This window comes from Anser cygnoides, chromosome 33 (genome assembly GCF_040182565.1).
Source record: "Anser cygnoides isolate HZ-2024a breed goose chromosome 33, Taihu_goose_T2T_genome, whole genome shotgun sequence".
Lineage (NCBI taxonomy): Eukaryota > Metazoa > Chordata > Aves > Anseriformes > Anatidae > Anser > Anser cygnoides.
In genome coordinates, this window is record NC_089905.1 from 2,726,592 (window position 1) to 2,749,827 (window position 23,236).

At 62.9% G+C, this 23,236-nt stretch overlaps 4 protein-coding genes across 9 annotated transcripts; all 4 read left to right on the plus strand.

Moving 5' to 3' along the window:
* Positions 1-895: 895 nt before the first annotated feature.
* On the plus strand, positions 896-3,736 carry S100A1 (S100 calcium binding protein A1). 3 transcript variants are annotated; one of them, XM_066986366.1, is made up of 3 exons: positions 896-917; positions 3,197-3,345; positions 3,448-3,736. In XM_066986366.1, the coding sequence occupies exons 2-3, from the start codon at positions 3,205-3,207 to the stop codon at positions 3,589-3,591; spliced, it is 285 nt and encodes a 94-aa protein (XP_066842467.1). In that variant the 5' UTR covers positions 896-917; positions 3,197-3,204; the 3' UTR covers positions 3,592-3,736. The 3 variants fall into 3 exon arrangements, with proteins under 3 accessions (XP_066842467.1, XP_013056734.1, XP_013056735.1); XM_013201280.3 differs by lacking the exon at positions 896-917 and adding an exon at positions 1,041-1,420; XM_013201281.3 differs by lacking the exon at positions 896-917 and adding an exon at positions 2,385-2,948.
* Positions 3,737-4,545: 809 nt separating this feature from the next.
* Positions 4,546-13,624, plus strand: CHTOP (chromatin target of PRMT1). Of its 2 annotated transcripts, none has more exons than XM_048049214.2 (6): positions 4,546-4,738; positions 5,919-6,000; positions 7,492-7,645; positions 10,704-10,890; positions 11,004-11,141; positions 12,412-13,624. In XM_048049214.2, exons 2-6 carry the CDS (start codon positions 5,936-5,938, stop codon positions 12,612-12,614), a joined length of 747 nt encoding a protein of 248 aa, XP_047905171.1. In that variant the 5' UTR covers positions 4,546-4,738; positions 5,919-5,935; the 3' UTR covers positions 12,615-13,624. The 2 variants fall into 2 exon arrangements, with proteins under 2 accessions (XP_047905171.1, XP_047905172.1); XM_048049215.2 differs by having other exon boundaries at positions 10,707-10,890.
* A 647-nt stretch (positions 13,625-14,271) lies between these two features.
* Positions 14,272-21,363, plus strand: LOC125180227 (mothers against decapentaplegic homolog 4-like). 3 transcript variants are annotated; one of them, XM_066986364.1, is made up of 12 exons: positions 14,272-14,407; positions 16,590-16,838; positions 18,015-18,189; positions 18,308-18,328; positions 18,465-18,653; positions 18,770-18,910; positions 19,029-19,157; positions 19,249-19,302; positions 19,385-19,568; positions 20,278-20,446; positions 20,857-20,995; positions 21,096-21,363. In XM_066986364.1, the coding sequence occupies exons 2-12, from the start codon at positions 16,602-16,604 to the stop codon at positions 21,305-21,307; spliced, it is 1,650 nt and encodes a 549-aa protein (XP_066842465.1). In that variant the 5' UTR covers positions 14,272-14,407; positions 16,590-16,601; the 3' UTR covers positions 21,308-21,363. The 3 variants fall into 3 exon arrangements, with proteins under 3 accessions (XP_066842465.1, XP_066842464.1, XP_066842463.1); XM_066986362.1 differs by lacking the exon at positions 14,272-14,407 and adding an exon at positions 16,075-16,093; XM_066986363.1 differs by lacking the exon at positions 18,308-18,328 and having other exon boundaries at positions 14,296-14,407.
* On the plus strand, positions 21,329-23,183 carry SNAPIN (SNAP associated protein; the record flags this gene model as incomplete). The annotated part of the gene is made up of 4 exons (XM_066986367.1): positions 21,329-21,873; positions 22,415-22,461; positions 22,571-22,689; positions 22,796-23,183. Coding segments are annotated over 4 exons (816 nt in total), but the record flags the coding sequence as incomplete, so codon positions are not given.
* Positions 23,184-23,236: the final 53 nt, after the last annotated feature.

Here is a 23,236-nt window from a genome sequence, read left to right on the forward strand (position 1 = left end):
AGGGTGCGATGCAACCGTCACCGTCCCTGACGCATTTGTTCCACCTGTCCACGGGGACAGGGTGGCTCCGGCCAGCACCGGGCAGCCCGGTCCCCACCCGTGCACCCGTCACACCAGCTCACGGGGGAGGAATTGGCTTCCTGCAGCCCCATCCTGTCCGTCCCCATCCCCGGGGTGACGGGGGGACGGGGACGGGACTTCCGCCGAGCCCCACGTCAGGGGACTGGGATGGGAAACCGCCGGGGTGAGTCAGGCTCCGAAGGGACAGGGACAGGTTTGGGGTGAGTCACCGGCCCCAAGAGCCAGGCGGGCCCGTGACTCGCTGCCCCTGGAATTCGGGGTGCCGGGATGGGGTGAGGAAGGAGCATGCACTGCAGCAGCCCCGTGATGGGATGGATACGCGGGCAGGGAGCGGTGACGTGGCCTCGGGGTCCCCGGCGCTATCGGGACAAGACGAGCATCCCGGGGCAGGCTGTGGGGCTAGTGCCTGTCGCCGTGTCCGGGTGCTGTCCCCGGCCTCTCTCTGCTCTACCAGGGGTGGTCACAGTGGCTGTGGGCACTGCGGGCACTGGCCCAGCACTGGTCCACACCGTGTATCAGGACTCATCACGCACCCAATCCATCGAGGCCACAGTAGAAAAGGCCACCACACCGCATGCCTGGTGTCATTACAATGTCCCTGACCCTGGCACGGTGCACACCCAGCAGCTTCCCCCTCTTCCAAACTCTAGGGATGGAAAAGCCTCTTCCATACTCCAGCAATGGGTTGGAGAGACAAGATCAAGCCCAGCCCCGGCACCAGCAACTGGAGCAACTGGTTTAGCTGGGTCAAAGTGGAGCACGGGAGTCGCAGAGGCTGAAACCTGTTCCAAGCTGTGTGTAAACCTCCTGGCATGTCCCTCGCTGCTCCCGGTTTGGTAAGAGCTTGTCCTGGGGAGCTGCCAGTGCGGACACGTCGGGCTGGCACCGCTGCGGTCCCCGTTCCCAGGACCACCCCCCCCCCCCCAATGTGATGTCCCCGCAGCAGCGGGGTTCGTGGCTCCAGGCGGTCCCACCACTCGGGAAACACCCAGCGATTCCTGCTCTCCGGGGAGGTTTGGGGTTTAATGAGAGTGGGGCAGAGCCTGGGCAAGCGCACACAGAGCTCGGCACGGCCAGGGGGTTGGAGCGAGTCGGTGGCCGTGAAACGGCCGTGAAACAGCCACCGGCTCGCTCCAAGCACCCGGCCGTGCCGATGCCCAGTGGCTGCAGGGCCCGGGTTATTTTTAAGCTTGGGACCGTCACGGAGCAGCTGGGCAGGCGACACAGCGCCAGGGCTGGGCATTCCCAGAAGGCTCAGCCGGATCCTGCCCGCTGCCGAGCCGCGCTGAGACGGGTACGGGGGTGCCACCGCTGCCAGCCCCTGCGTGGACACTGCCAAGTGAGTGACACTGGGGTCCCCCACCTCTGCCTGGGACCCCCACCTCCTTCCAGGACCCTCACCCCCATCTGGCAACCCAACTTCCTTCTAGGACCCCACTTTTCATCCAGACCCCCTGCCTCGATCCAAGACCCCCACCTCCATCTGGGAACCCCACTTCCATCCTGGCCCCCTATCTCCATCCAGGACCCCCAGCTCTGGAACACCCACTTCCATCTTAGGCCCCCAGCTCCTTCCAGGACCCCTCATCTCCATCCAGACCCCCTATCTCTATCTGGGACCCCCAATTCCACCTGGGATCCCCATCTCCATCCAGGACCCCCTTTATGGCCACCCCAATTGCCCCAGGTGCAGCCCCCAAAGATGCTGCAGTTCACCCCAAAACCCTCCACCCCTCCACGCCATCACCCCCCAGGACAGGGCCACGGGTCTGGCTCCCCATGGGACCAAGACAGGGTTGGGGGTGTGTCGGCAATTTTGGGACCCCCTGGCTGCATTATTTCCCCAACACATGGGATGGGAAGTACGGAAAATGGAAACAGAGGGAGCGGGATATAATTAGCCCCGAATGAGGGTTGGAATCTGGGATAAAGAGCCCAGCACCACCCGGCTCTTGCAAAAACGCCACAGTGACAGCACCCGGCAGCCCCCCTGCTCCCTCGGGAGGGTTCCCCTGCGGATGGGCACAAAGCAGGGGGGATCGTCCCAGCCGCCCCCGTTTGGGGGCTTGGCACCGGCCCCCGCTCCCGGGGGGACACGCGGGGATGGGGAGGCCGCAGCGGGCACGGCCAGGCCGCTGCGGATGCTGGGCCGTAACGAGAGCTGGGATTATCAGCGCAGCCGGGGAATCTGGTTTCTTTGGCCGCGCCGTTGCTGAGGCAACCTTCGGGCAGGGATTGTGGGGCATTTTTCATGCGACAAGAGGCCTTTCTGTGCGCGGGGAGGGGGGGGCCCACGCCGCGTCACCCGATAGCCCCCGCTGGTCCCCCCCGCCTGGCTCCGAGGACACCGGACACCCGCGCTGTTATCGGCCGCGGAGCAGGGCTGGGGCCGGATCCGGCAGGGCACCGCGGTGCTGACAGATGGGGGATGCCAGCAGGTCGCCCCTGGGGTCAGGATCCGACCTGGGGCTGGCTCCGTGGCCCACCCCTTCCCTGGCACCCCACTGCTGCTCTTCCCATAGGGCCGCAACCAGGCCAGCTTTGGCCCCAGGGGTGGCAGAAAGGGATGCCTGAGGTCTGGCACAAGGGAGACGTGGAGCCCCCGAGAGCGGCTCCCTGCCCTGTAAGCACCGAGAGATGCTCCAGCACATCCCTCTGGTGCGGGGCGAGCAGACCACGGGGCAGCAGTGGGGCTGTCGGGGTGTCCCCGCATCCCGGTCCCCATGAAGGCAGCACGGGGCGTCCCGGCGGTGCCAGCCCGACTCTCCAGCCCTGGTATCGGATCCTCCCGGAGGGAGGGGGCTTGGAGCTTATTTAACGTCTCCGGCCAGCCCAGCCCGGCACACTTGGCGCGGCGGGGAGCTCAGGTGAGCGCGGGGCTGGGGATGGTGCGCAGGCACCCACCGGGGTTCAACCCTATAAAGGGGGCATGCAGCCTGGGTCCCCCCCTGCAGGAGCACCCTGATAAAGCCTGGGGGAGCACCAGGGCACCCCACAGCCCTGTGGCACCAAGCTGGGAAGGCCAGGGCAGGCAGTGCTTCTGGGGTGGAGAAGGGGGGCACTGAAATTTGGGGCTCGCAGCGGCCGCCGTAACGCAGCGGGTGCCTCCCTGCAGCCGGAGCCATGGCATCACAGCTGGAAGGGGCCATGGAGACGCTCATCAACGTCTTCCACCACTACTCGGGCAAAGAGGGGGACAAGTACAAGCTGAGCAAGAAGGAGCTGAAGGAGCTGCTGCAGAGCGAGCTGGGCTGCTTCCTGGAGGTAGGGGTTGTGCTGGGGTGTGGGAGATGGGCTTCCCCTTTTCTCCACGCCCTGGGACATGTCCCCAGCTCTGGGGCTCACCCTTTGTCATCCCCCCAACAGACCCAGAAGGACACGGGTGCCGTGGAGAAGATCATGCAGGACCTGGATGAGAACGGCGACGGGGAGGTGGACTTCCAGGAGTACGTGGTCCTGGTGGCCGCCCTCACCGTGGCCTGCAACACCTTCTTCTGGGAGAATGCCTGAGCCGGGCCAGCCCCAGCCCCGCAGCAGCCAGCCGCGGCACCCCAAAACGCAGAGCCCCCCACACCACCCCACCTCACCTCCCGCTCCCCAGCGCACCCAGGGGATCCCACGGGGATCCAGCTCCGCAATAAAGGCACCGACCCAGCCCGCGGCGTGTTGTCAGCTCCTTTGGGACTTCCATCCCCATCCCGCTGCCCGTGACCCCCTCGGGACAACCCCCCCCCCGGTTCACCCAAGGGCCCAGGGATGTCCCCAGCTCCACCGTGCCCCGGAGCCGGGCCCCAGCCCCGGATCCCCATGGGACCAGCACCGCCGGGTCGGGTGCCCCCGGCCCGCACGGGGCTGCGGGATACGGGGGCCCGGGGGCAGCCGCAGGCCGGGACTCGCTGCCCGCCGTCCGGGCCCCCGGCGGGGCCGGAGGAACCGGTTCGTTATCGCCTCGCCCAGCGGCCCCCGCCACCAGGCAGCGCCCGGCCCGGCGCAGGGCCGCCAGCGCCATCGTCCGCCGGCGCTGGGGCCAGACCCGGCGCTTCCCGGGGCACCGGGGCCCCGCCGCGGGGCGGGGAACCACCGGGGGCAGGCGGGACACGCGCATCCCACCGGCGGCGGGGAGGGAGAACGGGGGCACCGGGAGGACGACGGGGGCCTCGAGGGGAGGACGGATGCCCCATGGGGAGGAGGACGAGGGCCCCGCGAGGCCTTGGGGACGCCCCCGCCCCACCGGGGCCAGGCCTCGCCGCGCAGCATACCCCCCGGACAGTGCCCCACCACCACCGCCCCTGCCCCCGGGCGACGGCGGCCAGGCCGCACGGGCACCGGTCCCGCCCACCCCGTGCCGGTTGACCAATAGCAGAGGAGGAAAGCGCTGCGCCTCCGCTGCCCCGCCCAATGGCGGAGGGCGCTGTGCTGGCGGCACCCCGCGCCTGCGCTGCCATGGCCGCCGCCATTTTGGCCGGCTCGTGGCTGGGCGGCGGGGAGGGGGGGGGCGGGCGCTGCGGCCGCGGCCGCCATTTTGTCGCTGAGGCGCTGGAGGGCGGCGGGAGCGGGCGGAGGGCGACGGAGTCAGCCCTGGTCCCGTGAACCGTGAGCAGCCGCCGCCGGCAGGGTACAGCCGGCCACAACTGGGACCTGGCGACTGCCTGCTTCGGTGAGAGGCTGGGGGGGCGCTGAGGGGGCGGCCGGGGAGCCCGGGAAGGGGCCGGGGGAGGCCGCAGGGGGCCCTCCGGGGTTCTCAGGGGGCCCGGGGAGCCCCCGAGGTCTCTGCCCCTGAGGGAACCGGGGCCCGCCGCTGCCCAGGCCCGGGCTCCCTGGGGGCGGTTGGGGCCGGGCTTCTCGGGGCGGTTGGGGCCCGGCCTCGGCCCCCTGGGCCCGGCGCGCTGTGGCGGGGGAACGGGAAAAAATGATCATAAAAACGCTTAACGGTTAAAAAAACAGCCGGGTTTTAGCTCAGCGACTCGTTGGTGGCTTGTAAAACCCTGCCAGGAGGACGCTGTTCCGGGTATTGTGAGGATGAACGCTCGGTAGTGAGCGTTGGGCTTGATGGCGGTTATAAAAAACGAGGAATTGTTCCTCTCGTAGGCTTGCTCGTAGCCCGTTTAAGTAATACTCATCACTGCAAAAACACCCAAGGCTTGAGCCGTGCTCGCAGGGTCGATAACAGCTGGGTTTAAATCCCTTTGCTGCTTTTGTGACCTGTGCGGCACGCTTTCATGCTAGACAACCACATTATGCCTGCGGGTGAGCTGCCTACCAAAGCGTTAGATAATAAAAATCCAAAGGGACTGCACATTTACAGTGTATCCCTGGCCAGCCAAGCTGTGGCAATTGTAGTGTAGCATAGGAAGATGGAGCCTTAATATTTTTAAAGTATATAGGACTTTTGTAGGGTAATCTTGGAATTTTATTGTGAAGTACATGGCATTATCTGCTTAAAGCAAATAGGGGTTTACACCTTGCTTATACTAACAGCTTAGGAACTGTAGCAGTGTCACTAGATGCAGTACTAAACAAGACGTTTAGGGGCCACCTTGGCTGCTGATGCACTGTATTTTTGCAGCATTACTTTTACCAGAGGAAAAAATTTCATTTCCTAAAAAGAAGGCTGCTTAGTAAGAATTAAGTTAACATAAATGTCTAATTTATTAAACCTGCCGCATCATGGCAATGGCCTACAAAACTTAATAAAACTGTGCTGATAAAATAGCAGTTATTTGCCCAGTTCTTGATTCTCTGTACCAAAGGAGCTGGAATGCAGGTTTTTGAATGTTTAGCTGATTAAATGCAAGATCTCCGTGCTGTTTGTTAAATCTGGCTCTCGTGTTTTGCAGATTCTGTTGATCTGAAGATGGCTGCACAGTCAGCACCGAAGGTTGTGCTAAAGAGCACCACCAAGATGTCTCTGAACGAGCGGTGAGGAAGCCAACAGCAGCTTCAGCTCATAAGAAATTTTTTTACTTAATTATCACTGTCCGGTGTCCAAAAACCAACGTGGTTTCTGCCCTCTTTTAACCTCAGTAAAACAAGCAGATGGCTATGCACCTCTGTCTTAAACTGCAACAAATGTGGTACGCAAGGTTAAAAGGGCAATTGTTTTGGAGCAATTTATCCATAGCAGTTAATATTAAACTTCTCAACACGTAAATATGGCGGGATGTGTTATAACAACAGAGAGAAACCTCACACCCTCCCTTTTTCTTCCACATGTTTTTACATTTATATAGTTGACACTGCGGTATGGTAGCATGTTACCTAAGCTGCAGTAGGCTTGCTGCTTTGTCCGAGGCAGACACACGTGCATGTGGTCTGGCCTGTAAGAGGCATGCAGCAGGCCATTAAACAAGCCCAAAGGCCCTTTAACAATGTTTTGGGTCTTGTAAGAGGCAAACGCTTTGCTTCATCTCCATCTCTCTTTTCTCGATACTGATTTCCTTATTTCTTCTGTTGAGCATTCTCCCGTTTTTTCCATGCCATCGTGCTTCTGCAGTTCTACAGACAACTAACAGTGACGCTGCAGTTACGTTTCACTTTCTTACTAATCGCTCGTTGGTTAACTATATTTATATCAGTGAGCCAGGGAAAAATGGAGCCATTTGTGTGCAGTTCCTGCTCTGGCAAGTGCTGCAGTGAGAGCTAGCCTGAGCCAATGGTTGGAGCTTCTTCCTGAGAAGGCAGGTGGTGAGATGCAGTGCAGAGAAGGCTTGCTGGCCTGTTTCATTTTGGTCAGTCCGTATTCCTTACCCACGTTTTCTTTTCCAGCTTGTGTAGCTCCCAGGACACGGTAGACAGCTGATGGGTTGCTGCTAATGATGCTTACCATCTTGCTGTGTTCTGCTCTGATACAGCTCTTAAAGACAGAAGATTCTCCATGCACCACAGACACTACCAAGCAAACTGTTCTCATAAGCGAGCACGCTCAGGTGGTGGCACTTCTTAGGCACCAGTTCCGTGGTGTGCCAGAGGCATCTCATTCTGTCCCCAGGGTGATGTCTCCTGTAAAGCTGTCCTGCGGTATTGAGGTTTTTTATCACGTTTCTGAGATCTTTGAGGGTTAATTTAGCTTTTGCAGTCAGATTTCACTTGGCTTTTCTGTTTCCGTGATGTCCTCTTCCATCTGTCATGGTCATCTCTGCTTATTGCTTGTTTTCATTCCTTCTTCCATTTCTAAAATCAGTAACCTGAAGCTTTATCACTTCTGAATTAATATACAACATCACTTCTGAGTTTCCAATTCTTGCACACTTGTGGAAAACAAGGAATATGTAATCACATATGATGTGACCTAAGTACCACTCTTTACATAAGGTTCATGGGATCTGGAGATCCAATCTTGAGAACCATGAAATGCCAATAAATGTATGTAATAAAGCTTTATTTAAACACCCATTTTATTCGACCTTGAAGCTTTACTAACATGCTGAAGAACAAACAGCCGATGCCAGTGAATATTCGGGCTACCATGCAGCAGCAGCAGCAGCTAGCCAGTGCCAGAAACAGAAGACTGGCCCAGCAGATGGAGAATAGACCTTCTGTCCAGGCTGCTTTGAAGCTTAAACAGGTGAGAGAAAGGGGCGTATTGTGGTGTGGCCAGGTGATGCCCGTCACCAGCTGATGGCTTTTCAGGATACGGTGGATTTTGAGAAATGTTCCTGAAAGTTAAACACTAGAAACCTTGAAGGGACTTGAAAAAATCCCGTTTCTCACTCCAGATAAGTAATACTTCGTAACTTACTGGTTAATATTACTGAGTTCATTGTTTTTGTGCTGGCTGTTCATATCTCCTCTCTATTTTTTCAGAGAAATGTTCTCATTCTGGGTTTCTGGATCTGCAGAGTTCTTCATCTCGCACTGTAGCTGCAGTTACAATTGTTGCAGATTGTTTCCAGCACTTACTGTCCAATTGAGGCTGGTTGCTCCCATCCCCAACTCCACCCTCTCTTGGTGCACTCCCTTGATAGCAGCTGGCTGCGAGGACCAGATGAAAAACTGATGCTTGATTGCTTGCAAATGCTAGGCTGCAGGCCTGGATTTGAGCAATAGTGTTACATTTTCCTCATGCAAACTGTCTTTATCCCCATTTTAGTGATGAATGCTATAGATCGTGGGGCATGTTTGTCAAAGTATCCTCTCAGTACAGCAGCAGGTCTAAGCAAGCATCCTTGCTTTTCCTTTTCCTGCTGCGGTCCACGTTTTTCTATAACTGCGGGCTTAAAAAAGGGGCAGTGGTGAAAAATAATGTACAGAACAGGTGTTTGCCTGGTCTGCTCCGTGTCAGGCTAAGGAGTTTTGCGACCCTTAAAACTTGTATTTAAATGGGAAGGCTGAAAAGATTAGCTTAAAATGTGTGCATAGGGCATGGATTGCAACCTGTGGGGTAGTGCTGCGCAGCTGTGCAGTGAGTTTAAATAGCAGCACTGCATGACTTGACTGCAGCAGAGGTTAAATATAATTCTCTGCATTATCTTGCACACCAGGAGAAAGCCCTGGAAAGTTGTTAGCTGAGCTGCTTCACTAAATAGCTGGAATACTTAGACCTGCCACATGTGCTCATGTTCAGGGCTTAATTTCTGATAAAGAGGAATGCAGCTGCTTTTTAAGATCTCTTGAGAGTTCTGTTTTAAAAACAGACGGCGGTGCCAGTTAGCCTCCCAGAGCTTATAAACAAAAGCTCTGGAAATGGTAGCCTGAAGAACTTTTCTGCTTTAAAAAAAAAAGACTTGAACCTTAAGAATTTCACAAGTGGTAAGTGAAACTGGATTGAAAGCATAAAGTTTCTGCTTGGTGAATTGAGGAGAACAGGAAAGAACTGAGCCAAAAGCTTCACCCATATGCCAGGAATAGGTGTACATCGCGTTCTTCTGGGATTGAGTGCTGCCAGGGAGGGCTGCAGAAGCACATTATAGGGAAATCTGGAAACCTGATTGATGTTGGATTGCTCTTTGAAGATTGTAAGTTGCTCTGGGAGTTGATGTGGTGACAGGCTTTTCACAGGCACTTCACTTGGTATCAGCAGGAGCTTTTCTGATCCGTTTGGATGTGCTGTGTCGAAATGCTGAGGAGCATTGATTCCAGTGATGTGTTTCAGAACCTGTGCTTCAGAAAAGTACTCTCAACTCCTGCAGGGCACTGCATGTGCTAGCTTTATGGGTTTGTGTTTGTACCCACCACATCAGCCTTTACGTAAACCTCCCTTCTCCTCTTGTTAAGTAAAGCATTTATGTTGTGGTTCTAGGCGTGCACTTAGTTAATGGCTGTAGCAGACCAAGGTGCTACTGCGCTGAGGTAAGGCAGAAAGGTGAGCGCTCTTAGGCTCTGTCAGTGCAAAGTCCAGCAGTTATCTTAAACTCTCATGATAATATAAATGAGTAATGGGATGCGAAATGTTCACATGCTTTCTCATGCCTTTCTGCCAGCCAGGCTGGGCAGAAAGGAGATGAACATCTCAGACTGCTGCGGCCATCGGAAAAGCGAATGAGTAAGCTGTGAGGCAGTGAAACGCGAATCTTAACTCAGCCACAGAGTAGGCCGCTTTCAGGAGAAGCGTTTCAGCTGTCCGCAGGCTTGAGTCAAGTAGAACTACAAAGCTGACGAGAAGTGTAAGCAACTCTGGAAAGCTGTAGCACACTACTGGTCTCTGTGCCTTACCTTCCGAGGGCTGAGAGCTCTTGTTCTTGAGACAGCTCCAAAGGTCCCCACTGTTTCCCAGTCCGCTGCAGGGTTCAACAGTTGCAGCAGAAGCTGTGGTCTGTGTGGAGACAGGATTGGCACCAGGGCGCGTTAAAAACACTGAGATGTAAAATTGGCAGTTCTGCTGCTGCTTTGTGAGCAGTTGAGCTGTGCCTGCAGCCGTTCCGGTGCAGGCTTTGAGGTCCAGAGCAGCTACGGCTGTCCCAAGGGAAGCCAGCTCTGTCCGTGAGATGGACTCCGGTGGTTGGACCTGCAGGACTTCAAAGGAGGGGAAAAAAAAAACAATTTCACCTTAAAAGACAGATAAGCAAAGATGAGTTTTCCAGTTCTTGTGAGGGTCAGGTGCTTCAGTACAGTTTTGTTTCCGTAGCAGACGGAGAAGTTGGCGCTGTGCGTAGCGGTCACAGTAGCCTGGAAGCGTGGCCAGGCCAGGGCTGTAGCAGCAGGCCCCTCGGAGCGATGCGCTGGCGTGTGGCTGCGCAGATGGCACTCGCTCTGCGGAGGTAGGCTAGGCTCGTTCCCCAGCAGGGGTGGCTGCTTTGTAGCTCAGAGGTTTTCATGGTCGGTAACCTTCCAGCAAGAAGGATTAGTGGGCTGCCGTGCGGATTAAGTGTCCGCTTTGATTTGGACCAAGCGGCACTGCTAAAAACGGAGAAAAATATTTCCTTCTGAATCTGCAAACTTTCTTGTCTCTGTACAAACACTTGCTTTCAGGAAAGGTCTTTGTTCTCAGTTTGACCTTCATAAATTATCCCTCCTGAAGCAGATTTGATTGTGCTCTGTTTGAAGCTTGATTGTGTGCTGCAGAGAACTGTTGACCCTCTCTGTTTTTTTTAAAAAAACCTTACTGATAAGCAATTGCCGTGCTGTTTGTGTCGCAAGTCGGAGATTGCTGCATGACTTTGTTCCTTAAAAATCTTTCATTCCAGAAGAGCTTGAAGCAACGCCTCGGTAAAAGCAACATTCAGGCACGATTAGGCCGTCCGGCAGGACCCCTCGCTCGCGGAGCCATGGGCGGAAGAGGACTATCGATGGGGCAGAGAGGTTTGCCACGAGGAGCCATGCGTGGCGGCCGGGGAGCGAGAGCTCTGCTGAGAGGGGGACTCCCGCTCAGGGGTGAGTACCACGGCTGGTCCGTCAGCAACGCCGCCTCTTCGACAGCTCGACTCCGGTTCCTTTGCTCGGTCTGGGAACTGATTTGTCCGCCTGGAATTCCGTCACTGTTGCAGGTCAGAGCATGCTTCGGGGAGGAAGAGGAATGTCCCCCAGGATGGGCCTGAGGAGAGGCGGCCTTCGAGGTCGCGGTGGCCCTGGAAGAGGCGGTCTGGGCAGAGGCGCCATGGGCCGTGGTGGACTTGGTGGCAGAGGTCAGTGTGCAGAAACTTGGGGAGCAGCGTGCTGCTGCTGAGCACACCTCAGTTCCCTTTCCTGTTTAAGGTTAGCTTATGTAGGTACATGCAGCCCGAGAGCCATTCACGCCCAAATGGGTGTATAATACGGTGCTAAATGAAGGCTTCCTTTCCTGAAACATTTTGCCAGGCCCTGTGCTTAACCCAGATCCTTGACTTTCAGTGTTGCTAGAGGGGTTTTGGGTAATGCTGTTCCCTCCTGCAGGTATCGCTGGCTGTGTGATGCTTTTGGTGGTAGTGCAGGCGGTGAGTAATCTCTGAACGTGCTGAGGAAGGCCGCGCTGTCTTCCACGCTTCAAAAAGGAAATGATAAATGGCCTGTGTAAACCATAAGGCTGCGTATTTTAATTCGGTGAGGGGCAAAAACTTGATAGAGGAGAAAGCTCAAACTGCGGTGTGTGAAGGAGCAGGTTCCTAGCTGACCCTTCACATGAGCAAAGTAACCTTAAATGCAAAGTCAGAAACCAAATCAGGTCTCGGGGAAGTGAGCTCCCCCTTGTCAACAACAAATGAGAAGCACCAGAGTGAAGCAGGAGTACAGGAGGAAATCAGGAGACAGCTGCTGATGGCAGGGTTGTTAATGTTTCTGACACGTTTGGTTAGAACATCTGCCAAACGCGCTCTCGTGTTACTTTTAGATCAGCACAGTGTTTCTCAGAGCAGTCTTTGGGAACCTGCGTATTTCCCGACAGCTTTGGCTTTCGCTTTATTTCTTCACCTGACAAACTAGTACTGGTCAGTGTGGTCTCCTGGGTATCCTGCTTCAGAAGTAGTCTGAAAACTCTCAGGATTTGAGGTACTTCAGTAGAAGTTTGCTTGTAATGTTTGCTGGCCTTGCCGCTTTGCTAAGAGCTTGAACCTGTCCCAGAAATCTGCAGGCGCTGCACCTCGGGCTGCCCTCGGCAGAGGAGAAAGTACGCGGAGCGGTGTAGGAGCTGGAATGCAAGCTGGGGAGGTGGCAGTTGGAGCTGAGGGCTCAGCAGATAGCTGCGGCTCAGATGTCTCTGGGCTGAAAGCGAAGCAGCCCGGGGAGCCACGCCAGCACAGCAGAGCCTCCCCGGTCCTGCAGCTGGAGGCAGGCGGAGGGGCAGCAGCTCCGGCGAGGCTGCCTGGCTCCCCAGGGAGGCGCTGGAGCAGCTGGGCCGCGGCTGTGCAGGGGGAGCGCGGCGACGCCGGGCCCCGAGGCTGCGTCTGCTGCAGTGTGTAACTGTTGTCTCGTCTCTGTAAGGTCGCGGCATGGCAGGCCGGGGAAGAGGGGGCTTCGGAGGCCGCGGCAGAGGCAGAGGACGAGGAAGAGGATCGGCACGCCCGGCGCTGACCAAGGAGCAGCTGGACAACCAGTTAGATGCTTACATGTCGAAAACGAAAGGACACCTCGATGCCGAGCTGGATGCTTACATGGCTCAGACAGACCCGGAAACAAATGACTGAAGGTGGTTGCGAGAGACTGTCGTTGAAGTTAGTGTGTATGTCAATGCCCATAAGCTAAAAATGGAAACCCTGATTCATGCTGGAAGGACCCACAAGAATAGGGAGCAGCCCTGTTCTACCAAGAAATCAGACTTTAGCGTGTTTCTTTAACATTTTGATACTCTGTGTTGTATGGAACTTCTCCGGATTGTTTTTTGTATCTTTTTTTTCCCCCCTAACTACTCCAAAGGTGACTTTGGCAGACGTGCTGCAGTTAGCCCCTGACATCAGGCAGCCGCGGTTCCTTGCAGCGCCCCCGCAGAGGAGCGCTGCTCGTTGGTGCTGGGACCGCATGTTTATGTGCCTCCGAGGCGCCGCGGTGGCATTTCGGGACCGGTGCTGTCCCCAAGTGTGACCGAAGGGCCGAGCTCATGCCCCCAGCTCTCTTCAGTCCATCTGAAGCAAAGGCTCCCGGCAGGGTGAACAGTTGAGCCAGGTTTAGGTGTAGCGCTCCTTGTAGACATGCCAGTCTTGCTGTTTTGCACCCAAAGTTCCTCTCTGTTGATAGCTAGCGTTCTGTTAATGAGTAGTGCGGAGGACTTCCCGAGCTGAAGGCTTTTTGGGGTTTGTTTTAGATAAAAGTTTGAATTTCTTTTTGTGTTGTGTATGAACAGATGGCACCAGTGGTTTCTGTATCTGCAGGAAATCTTATTTAAAGGAATTGGAAGCAGGACCATAGAATTAACATCTGTGACAGCAGATCGTGGTAGAACTGGCTTTTTAAAACCCGGGGTCCAAGGTTCATTAGCTCGCCAGTGCTGTTACCGCTCAGTGTAACCGAAACCGAGCCCTCAGAGCAGCCGCCTGCACTGACCCCCGCGCGTTTGGGAATGGAGAAGGGGTCTGCTCCTCCCCCTGTCCTCAAGTTTTAAGTTCGGCCGTTCTGTGACCTGTTCCAGTTTGAATGGAATCCTGTATTTCTGGTTTGTTGTAACAAAGGAGAAACAATTATAAAAGCCAAGTGGACTGCGGCTGGTTTCTTCCCTTTTCCTCAGCATGCTGGGAGGGTCACATCGGCCTTTCTGCTACTTGTCTGGGGTGCATCCGCGCCGTTTCCTTGTGCCCCCATGCAGTAAGGGTGCTGTGGGACGAGCTGGGGGCGGTGCTGGACCCCGAAACCTGCGTCCTGCAGGGTGGGAGCGCGGGGCTCCCGGCTGCTGTGAGCGCGTTCTGCAGGCCTGCAGCTCCTCGTGAGCGGGTGCTGGGGGTGCTCGCAGTCCCTCACGCACACCGGTGCTGCTCGGTGGGGAAGTGTGGAGCGCGTTACCCCGTGGTTAACCGGGAAGCGCCCCGGCTGCGGACCCGCTCCTGGAGCTCCTGTGCCTGGAGCAGCGCGGGGGGAGCCCCTGCAGCGCCCTCCTCAACTCTCCGGGCTGGCTGCCCGCACCCCCTGGCCGAGCCGGGACGCGGCGAGGGGCCGGGGCTGGTGCCGGGGGCTCCGGGTCCCCTGGGGCCGGTCCCCCCGCCCCCCCCCCCCCCCCCCCCCCCCCCCCCAAAGTCCCCCCCGGGGGCTCCGCGCCGGGGCCGCGCCCGGAGCCGGGTCCGGAGCCTCGGGCAGGGGCCCCGCCCGCAATGCAAGCGCGGCCCCCATTGGCCGGCGGGGCGGCGGCCGGCTGTCACGGCGCCTGCCATTGGCCGCGGCGCGGCGGCGCCTCCGGCGGCCCCTTTTGTTGCCGGAGCGCCCAAGTTGGCGGCGGCGGCGGCGGGGATGCGGCGGGAGCCGGGCCCCGGCTGAGCGGAGCCGGGAGGCGGAGGTGAGTGGCCCGGCCCCCCCCCCCCCCGGCCCTGCCCGGCCCCGCCAAGCCCCCCCCGCCCCCCCGCCCTCGCCCGGCCCGGCCCGGCGCCCCCTTGCCCCCTCCCGGTGGAGCCCCCCCCCCTGCTCCGCTCCCCGCTTCCCCCCCCCCGCCCCCCGGTTTGGGTTTGTGCAGGGGGGCCCCGGTGCCGCCGGGGACGGAGCCGAGCCCCCGCTCCGGGACGTCCCGGGGGCTGCAATGGGGCGCCGAGAGCTCCGCGCATCCCCTCGGCACCCTCCTGTCTGGGGGCTGCAGCCTCCCCCCAGCACCGGGCTGGCAACGGGGCCCCCCCCCGGGCACCGCCGGTCCCTTTGTCCGTGCCCCGGGGATTACCGGGGAGCGAAGTTGGCGGCCCCGGGGTTAGGCAGGGGGGGCGGGGGGTCCCCTCCGCCGGGCTGGGAGCAGAGCCGGGGCTCGGGGGCTGGGGGCTGGCAGGGGCTGGGGGCGTTGGTGGCCGGGACGATGCGGGGTGGGGGGCACAGACCCCGGCCCGAGCCCCCCCCCGCCGCTGCCGGAGGAGCCGCGAGGGCCGGTGAACAGCCCCCCGTCGGCTGGGACAAAAGGCTGGCGCAGAAATGTCACTGCCAGCCGGAGCGGGGGGTCGAGGCGCCGGGAGGTGACCCCGGCGTGCCGCCGCACCGCGACCCCCGTGGGGCCTCGTCGGGTCCCCCCGGCCCCTGGCAGCCCCGTCCCGCAGCACCGGCAGGGCTGGCGGTGCTCTCCGCGAGCCAGCAGCACCCCTCTGCCTCAGTTTCCCCCAAACTGGGCTGACTTTCGGAGGAGACTGGGGACGGCAGCGCTGTTTCTCCTCGAGCCGTCCTCCCCGGAGCCACCGGCATCACCGGAGCTGCTGGGAGCCACGACCGACACCGGGAGCTCTCCTGCCGGGGTGCCCCCGCGCAGCCCCATCTTTCAGGGACTCCCTGCTGCCCTCTTTCACCTCCTTTGCCCTCAAAATCTGAGCCTCGCTCGTGAGGCAGAGCGTGCCAGGCTGGCGGGGTACCCAGGGACGAGCTGGCTGGCAGCAAGCACCGCGAGCGCTGGCACCGGGGAGCTCCGGGCATCACCGCGACGGGTGTTGAGGCACCCGCAGAGCAAACCCCACAGCCTGGAGGGGAACCCGGGGCCGAGCTCCAACAGCGGGGGCCCCTCCGACGTCCCCCCATCCCACTCCCGACGGCATCTGGCTGGCCTCAAGGCGGGGGAGCCCGGCCAGCAGCATCGCCCTGGCGAGGGGGGGCCGTGGCCATGCGCCCGCGCCGGGGGCCGAGCCAGCAGCGCGCTGGCAGGACAAGCGGCCTCCCGCCCCGCGGATAAGCGGCGCGGAGCAGGGGCGAAGGGTTTGTTGTGTCTGCCGCCGGCCCAAGGATTTTCCCAGGCCCCGGAGCGCTCGCACCCGCCGTGACTCAGAGCCACGGCTGGAGAAGGCAGGCGGGGGGGGGGGGGGGGGGAAGGATGCTCGGGGGCCCCGGCACACGCGTGTGCACGCGGCTCTTGGCGTGTGCACAGAGGAGGCAGAGGGAGAAGCCCAACGCAGCAGCGAGCGAGGGGTTAAGGAGCGGCGCCAGGAGCCTGGGCTCTGTTTAGTCTGGGCCCCGCGCTGGAGACGGGGCTGGGCAGCGCCGAGCGCGCCTCCGGCACCCCGGGGTGAGCACTCGCACGGCCGCACGCTGCGCACACGCGGGCGTCCTCCCTGCCGCACGCCGTCGGGGTGGCACGGCTGCTGGCCGCACGGCGCCGCCGTCCCTGCAGACCCCCGGGCCGGGCACGTGGCCACCCGCGGGCTCTGCTGCTGCTGGGGACACCCCGAGCGCCCCAGGCATCGCCGTTACCCCCGTGCCTCTTCCCACCCTGGATAGGGACCGTGGAAGCCAGGCATCCTGGCTGGTCCCCCCCCCGAGGTGACATATGGCTCTGTGCCACGTCCTCCTCGCCTGCCACGTGCCCTTTCAAGGGGCCACCGCGTCCCCGGTGCCGCAGGGGGGCCGCGTCCCCCTCTCGCCACCTCCAGCCCCCCGCGGGCACCGGCGCGGCGCACGATGCTGAGGCCGTGCCGCGGTGGGCGCGCAGGCGAGGGCAGGGGGGCCGGCAGGGCCCCTGCCGCGGGGTGACGGGCAGGGCCGTGCCGTGCGGTGCCTTGCAGGGGAGCAGCGCCATGTCCCTCGGCGCGCCCACCAGCAGCGACGCCTGCCTGAGCATCGTGCACAGCCTGATGTGCCACCGGCAGGGCGGGGAGAACGAGACCTTCGCCAAGCGGGCCATCGAGAGCCTCGTCAAGAAGCTCAAGGAGAAGAAGGACGAGCTCGACTCGCTCATCGCCGCCATCACCACCAACGGCGCCCACCCCAGCAAGTGCGTCACCATCCAGCGCACCTTGGACGGGCGGCTCCAGGTAACCCCCCCCGTGGTGGCCTCCGAGGGTCCGGGTACCGCTGCAGCCCGACAGCCCCCCCACCCCGTGCACCCCACGGCCTCCCCGGAGCTGTGGGGACCTGGGTGATCCCAAGACCCTACCAACATCCCCGAGCTGGGGGTCGTGGGGGTCCTAGTGCCCCATGAATGCTCCACCGTGCAAGCTGTCCTCAAGCTGGGGGGACCTGATGCTCCATAACCCCCCCAAACCCCACAGCCCTCCCCAGGCTTTGGGGACCTGGGGTCCTGGTGCCCCGTGAGCCCCCAGCACGCGAGCTGTCCCCAGTCTGGAGGGACCGGGGTATCCTGGTGCTCCGTGACCCTGCAGACCCCAGAGCAATCCCCAGCTTTTGGCCCTTGCTGTCCCTGTGGAAGCGATCCCCAAGCTGGGGGGACGTGGGCTTTGGGGTACCGCGGAGCCCGCCAAGACCCCACAACCCACCCCAAGCTTTGGGTATACCTGGGTGCCAGTCCCCTGAGACCCCAGAGCCCTCCCGAAGCTGCAAGGCGGGTGGGGGGGGTTGGCATGGGGGCAGTGGGAGACCCACCAGAGGGGTGCTCGGGGGGGGGGTCCCCCCACAATCCCCACCCCACAGCTCCGTGCCCGGCACCGCACCGATTTCAGCATCTGCGCTCTCACCCCACCGCCAACACAGCCACACGTGGCTGGGGGGGGGGGGGGGCAGGGGGCAGGCAGAGCAGCCCCCCCCGGCAGAGCAGAGCCCCCCTGCAGCATCACAGGGGGCTGCTTTGCCCCCCGCCCGCTGTGCCGTCCCCCCCCTTGCTCCGGCATCCCCGTCCCCCGGCGGCGCTGCCCCCCTTGCCGGGATGAGTCACTGTCTGGCAGCCTGCAGCCGGGGGGGGCGCGGGGGGGTTGTTATGTCTGGAGCGAGCGCGGCTCCGGGGAAGGCGCAGGGGGAGCCCCCAGCCGCTGCGGGGTCCCAGCCTGGCGCCAGCCCCAAGCTCTGCGGGGATTTATTTGGGGCGGGGGGCGAGGGATGCTGGGGGGGGGGGGGGGGTGTCCAACCCCCCCTCCCCCCCCCGTCCCCATGTTGGGGGTGCCATCGGTGGGGCCGGCCGTGCGTGGCGGGGCGCAGCGTCCCCCCCCTGTGCCCCCACCTTGTCCCCTCACCTCGCCCCCCAACCCCCCCCCCAGGTGGCGGGCAGGAAGGGGTTCCCCCACGTCATCTACGCCCGGCTGTGGCGCTGGCCGGACCTGCACAAGAACGAGCTGAAGCACGCCAAGTTCTGCCAGTTCGCCTTCGACCTCAAGTACGACAGCGTCTGCGTCAACCCCTACCACTACGAGCGCGTGGTGGCCCCGGCCATCGGTGAGCCAGCCCAGCCCCAACACCTCCAGCACCCCCCCACCCCACCCCGACACCTCCAGCCCCCCCCTTCCCCTTGGGGGGACCCCCGTAACGCCCCCCCCCCGTCTCTCCCCGCCAGGTCTGAGCATCCCCAGCGCAGGTGAGACCCCGGCCCCATTGCGGCCCCGCAGCCGGCAGCCCCTCCGTGTGGGCCCCCCCCCCCCCCCACTCCGCCCCCCAAGCCCCGCAGCGGGTCCCCGTGCCCCCCAATGGTCTCCGGTGTCCCCCCCGCCCAGTGCCCCCCGCCCGCCTGGTGAAGGAGGAGTTTGTCCATGACTGTGTGCAGATGGAGGTGCCGCACGGGGCCAAGCGGGCGCCGCGCCCCCCCGCCGAGCCCTACCGCCCGCCGCTGCCCCCCCCGCCGCTCCCCGAGTCCCCCCGCGCCCCCGGGAGCCTCTACCCCGCGCTGCCCATGTCGCCCCCAGGTAAGACCCCCTGCCTCTCCACGTCTCCCCCCAGCCCCCCCCCCCCCACCTCAGCCCCATTCTTGGGGTTTGGGGGCACCGCGCCGAGCCCCCCCAACCCCGTCCCCAACCCGCAGTGGCCCCCGGCGGCCCCCTGCTCCCGCTGCCCCACGGCGAGGGGCTGCTGCGCATCGCCTGCCCCACGCCGCCCCCGGCCACACCGGCGCAGCCCCCCCCGCAGAACGGCTACCCCGCGCCCCCCAAGCTGCCCTACCATGGTGAGTACCGGGGCTGCCCCCACGTTGCTGCGTCCCCCAGCTTTATGGGGGGGGGGGGGGTCCCGCATCCTGATCCCCCCCCCCCCCCCCCCCCCGGCCACCCTCTCTCCCACCCCAGGTTCTCCGGCGAGCTGGAGCAGCGGCAGCACGGCCATCTACGCCCCCAGCCTGGGGGGGCCGCAGCCCCCCCCCCAGCCCAGCAGCCGGAGCCACCCGCAGCCCCCCCTGCACCACCCCAACCACTACTGTAGGTCTGGGGGGGGTGCAGTGGGGGCGATGGGATGGGGCAGGGGGCACGGCATCGCAGCGCTCACCCCATTTTGTGCCCTGCGCCCCAGGGCCCCCGCACCATAGCTCCGCGCCGTACCAGCAGCCGGTGTCCACGCACCCCGGTAAGCACCCGACGGGCACCCAGCACCCCGGTGTGCCCTGACCCCCCCGCCAACAACCCACGTGTCCCCCCCCCCCCCCCAGGGCCAGAGTTCTGGTGCTCCATCGCCTACTTCGAGATGGACGTGCAGGTGGGCGAGATCTTCAAGGTGCCGTCCAGCTGCCCCGTGGTCATCGTGGACGGCTACGTGGACCCCTCGGGGGGCGACCGCTTCTGCCTGGGGCAGCTCTCCAATGTGCACCGCACCGACGCCAGCGAGCGGGCCCGGTGGGGTGGGGGGCAAGGGGGGGCAAAGTGGGGGCGGCGGGGAGGGGGGGGCGGGGTGGGATGGGGAAAATGGGGGGGTAGGGGAGGATGCAGGAGCGAAGGGGAATGGGGGGTAAATGGGGGGGGTGTGGGGTGAGTGGGGGGGAATGTATGGGGCGGGGGGATGTAGGGGTAAAGGGGGGGGTGTATGGGGTGGGGGGATATAGGGGCAATTGGGGTATGGGTACGATGGGGGATTATGGGGGAAGATGGGGGGGTAAATGGAGGAGGTAATATTAATTAGGGGTAGTATGGGGGCAGAAAGGATGGGGGGTAAATGGAGGAGGTACAAGTCAAGCAGGGGGTGTACGTGGCCAAAGCGTGATGCGTGGGGCAGAAATGGGATTAAGGGGGCAGTTTGGGTCTGGAGGGGGTAAAAGGGGGATGCGTGGGGGGGGTGGGGTGATGCACAGGGCAGAAGAGAGATACGGGGGCAAAAGGGGGGACGCAGGGGGCAGAAGGGGGGTGGAGGGGGCAAAAGGGGGTTGGAGGGGGCAGGCGGGGGGGAAATGCAGGGGGTGGGGGGGAAATGCAGGGGGTGGGGGGATGCGGGTGTGAATGGGAGGCGTAGGAGTGGTGCGGGGGCAGGCGGAGGCAGGAGGGGAGGACACGGGGGTGAACGGGGGGGCCGGGGGGGTGGGCGCCGGGGCTGACGGCCTCTCCGGGGCAGGCTGCACATCGGGAAGGGCGTGCAGCTGGAGTGCCGCGGCGAGGGGGACGTGTGGATGCGGTGCCTGAGCGACCACGCCGTCTTCGTGCAGAGCTACTACCTGGACCGGGAGGCCGGCAGGGCCCCCGGGGACGCCGTGCACAAGATCTACCCCGGCGCCTACATCAAGGTGGGGGACAGGGAGAGGGGCTTTGGGGGGTGCAGGGACCCCCGCGCCCACGTTAAAGGGGGTCCCAAGGAAAGGGTCCCTTATGCTGGGGGGGAGTGGAGGGGCTCCGGGGACTGAGGGACCCCGTGCCCACCTTAAAGGGGGTCCCAGGGAAAGGGTCCCCAGCGCCAAGGGGCAATGGGAGGACCCCAGGGAGGGCAGGACCCCAAGTCCACGTTCAGGTGGGTGCCAAGCAAAGGGACCCCCGTGCTGGGGGGAAACGAAAAACTTTGGGGATGGAGGGACCCCACAGCCATGTGAAAGGGCACCCCCAGCACAGGGTCCCTGGTGCCAGGAGGGGATGGAGGGGCTGCGGGGAGGGAGGGACCCCGTGCCCACGCTGAAGGGCCCCCCCCCCATCCCCCCCCCAGGTATTCGACCTGCGCCAGTGCCACCGCCAGATGCAGCAGCAAGCAGCCACGGCCCAGGCCGCCGCCGCCGCTCAAGCGGCCGCCGTGGCCGGCACCATCCCGGGCCCCGGCTCGGTGGGCGGCATCGCGCCCGCCGTGGGTGAGTGAACCCCGGGGGTGGGGGACGGCAGGCATGGGGGGGGGGAACCTCCCCCAGCCCCGGGACCCCCCCATCCCACGGCCGCCTCCCTCCCGGGCAGGGCTGTCGGCGGCGGCGGGGATCGGCGTGGACGACCTGCGGCGGCTGTGCATCCTGCGGCTCAGCTTCGTCAAGGGCTGGGGGCCCGACTACCCGCGGCAGAGCATCAAGCACACGCCGTGCTGGATCGAGGTGCACCTGCACCGCGCGCTGCAGCTGCTGGACGAGGTCCTGCACACCATGCCCGCCGCCGAGCCGGGCCCCCTGCGCTAGCGTGCAAGGCCCCGCGCTTAATTTAATTTTTGTAAGAAAAAGTGCCCCCCCCGAAAAAAAAAAAAAAAGGTTAAAAGAAAAAGGAAAGGAAAAAAAAGAGAGGAAAAAAAAAAAAGAAAGGGAAAAAAAAGGGAAAAAAAAGAAGGGGAAAAAAAGGAAAGAAAAAAAAAAAGGAAAGGAAAAAAGAAAAAAAAAAAAAGGAGAAAAAAAAAAGACGAAACTACCCAAAAATGCGCTGCTCGTCCGTGGGCGTTGGCCGCAGGCTCTGCGCTACCCGCGGTGCTCGGCGCTGCGCAGGGAGGCGCCCGCGAACTACATTTCCCAGCGGCCCCCGCGGCGCGGGCCGGAAGTGGCTGTGGGAGGACGGCGCGGACTCCATTTCCCGGCGCCCCTCGCGCGCGGCGGCCCCGCCGCCATTTCCCGTGGGTCCGCGCGGCGGCGGCGCCAAGATGGCGGCGGCGGCGGGGGGGCGGCGGGCCGGCGGCGCGGGAGCTGTTCGCTGAGGGGCTGCTGCAGTTCCTGCGGCCGGCGGTGCGGCAGCTCGACGGGCACGTGCACGCCGTCAGGTCCGGGAACGGGGGACCGGGACCGGCACCGGGCAGGGCAGGGCAGGGGGGAGGCGGAGAACGGGACCGGGACCAGGGATGAGGGTCGGGACCGGGAACGGGACCGGGAACGGGGCCGTGGGGCCAGGAGCGGGGACGGGGGGGGATGGGGGCGTGCCGAGAACGGGACCGGGACCAGGGCCGAGAGCTGGGAACGGGACCGGGAATGGGGTCACGGGATCGGGAACGGAGCCGAGGACCGGGGCCGGGGCCGCCGGGCCGGGGCAGTTTTGGGCCGTGAGGGGCTTTGGGGGGCACCTGGCAGCGGTGGGGGGGTGAGGGCGGGTCCCCACTGGGGTGGGGGACCGGGGCTGGGGGCCTTTGGGGTGCCTGGGGGGCCTCAGGGTGTCGGTAACGGGGGGGGGGACCCTGCTGGAGGGGCGTGGGGGGTACGGAGGGCTCGGGCAGGGGGGCGTGGGGCGGGGGGAGGATTGGGGTCGGTAGGGGCTGGGGGTGCGGGATGGGTTCTGGCTCCTTGCCCCCAGCTCCGTCTCCTCCCCAGGGAGAGCCAGGTGGAGCTGCGGGAGCACATTGACAGCCTGGCCACAGGTGAGGAGGCACCGGGGGGGTGGGGGGGCACCTGCGGGGCTGGGGGGGGCCCGGTGGGGTTCACCCCCCACGCCCTGAACCCCTTCCCCCTCCCCGCTCCTCTCGGCAGAGCTGTGCCGCATCAACGAGGACCAGAAAGTGGCGCTCGACCTCGACCCCTATGTGAAGAAGCTGCTCAACGCCCGGCGCAGGGTGGTGCTGGTCAACAACATCCTGCAGAACGCCCAGGTTGGAGCACCGCGGGGCTGGGGAGGGGGCTGCAGCATTCGGGGGGGGGGGGTCCCAGCCCCCTGTGCTGACGGCTGCTGCTCCCCCCCCCACCCTTCTCGAGCAGGAGCGGCTGCGGAGGCTGAACCACAGTGTGGCCAAGGAGACGGTGCGGAGGAAAGCCATGCTGGAGGCCGCCGGCGGCTACCCCCAGGGCCTGCCGGGCAAGTGAGGCTCCAGGCGCGGCACCGGGCCGGATCCGGGGCGGCTGCGCCCTTCCCTGGGGCGCTGGGACGGAGCTGGAGCAGCACCGACAGCGCTGGGCGCTGCCCTGCCGGGAGCGGGCACTGCCGAGGGGAGCAGGAATCCGTGTCCGCAGCACGGGGGGGGATGAGGAGCCCCCCCCCCCAGCGAAGCCGCGGTGCCGCAGCAGGTACTCAGCGAGCTGGGGGTTATGGCTGCTGCGGTTCCAGGGGTGCAGGCGCTGAAATAAACGGCGGTGTGGTGCTCGCGCACCGGTGGGGCAGCGTGGGTCTGTAACGCCACTTGGGTCTCAGCCTTGCTGCCA

Coding starts and splice junctions, on each gene's coding strand:
- S100A1 (XM_066986366.1), top strand. CDS start 3,205: ATGGCATCACAGCTGGAAGGGGCCATGGAGACGCTCATCAACGTCTTC. Junction 3,346..3,447: donor AGCTGGGCTGCTTCCTGGAG/GTAGGGGTTGTG, acceptor TCCCCCCAACAG/ACCCAGAAGGACACGGGTGC.
- CHTOP (XM_048049214.2), top strand. CDS start 5,936: ATGGCTGCACAGTCAGCACCGAAGGTTGTGCTAAAGAGCACCACCAAG. Junction 6,001..7,491: donor AAGATGTCTCTGAACGAGCG/GTGAGGAAGCCA, acceptor TCGACCTTGAAG/CTTTACTAACATGCTGAAGA. Junction 11,142..12,411: donor TGGTGGACTTGGTGGCAGAG/GTCAGTGTGCAG, acceptor CGTCTCTGTAAG/GTCGCGGCATGGCAGGCCGG.
- LOC125180227 (XM_066986364.1), top strand. CDS start 16,602: ATGTCCCTCGGCGCGCCCACCAGCAGCGACGCCTGCCTGAGCATCGTG. Junction 16,839..18,014: donor CCTTGGACGGGCGGCTCCAG/GTAACCCCCCCC, acceptor CCCCCCCCCCAG/GTGGCGGGCAGGAAGGGGTT. Junction 20,447..20,856: donor ACCCCGGCGCCTACATCAAG/GTGGGGGACAGG, acceptor TCCCCCCCCCAG/GTATTCGACCTGCGCCAGTG.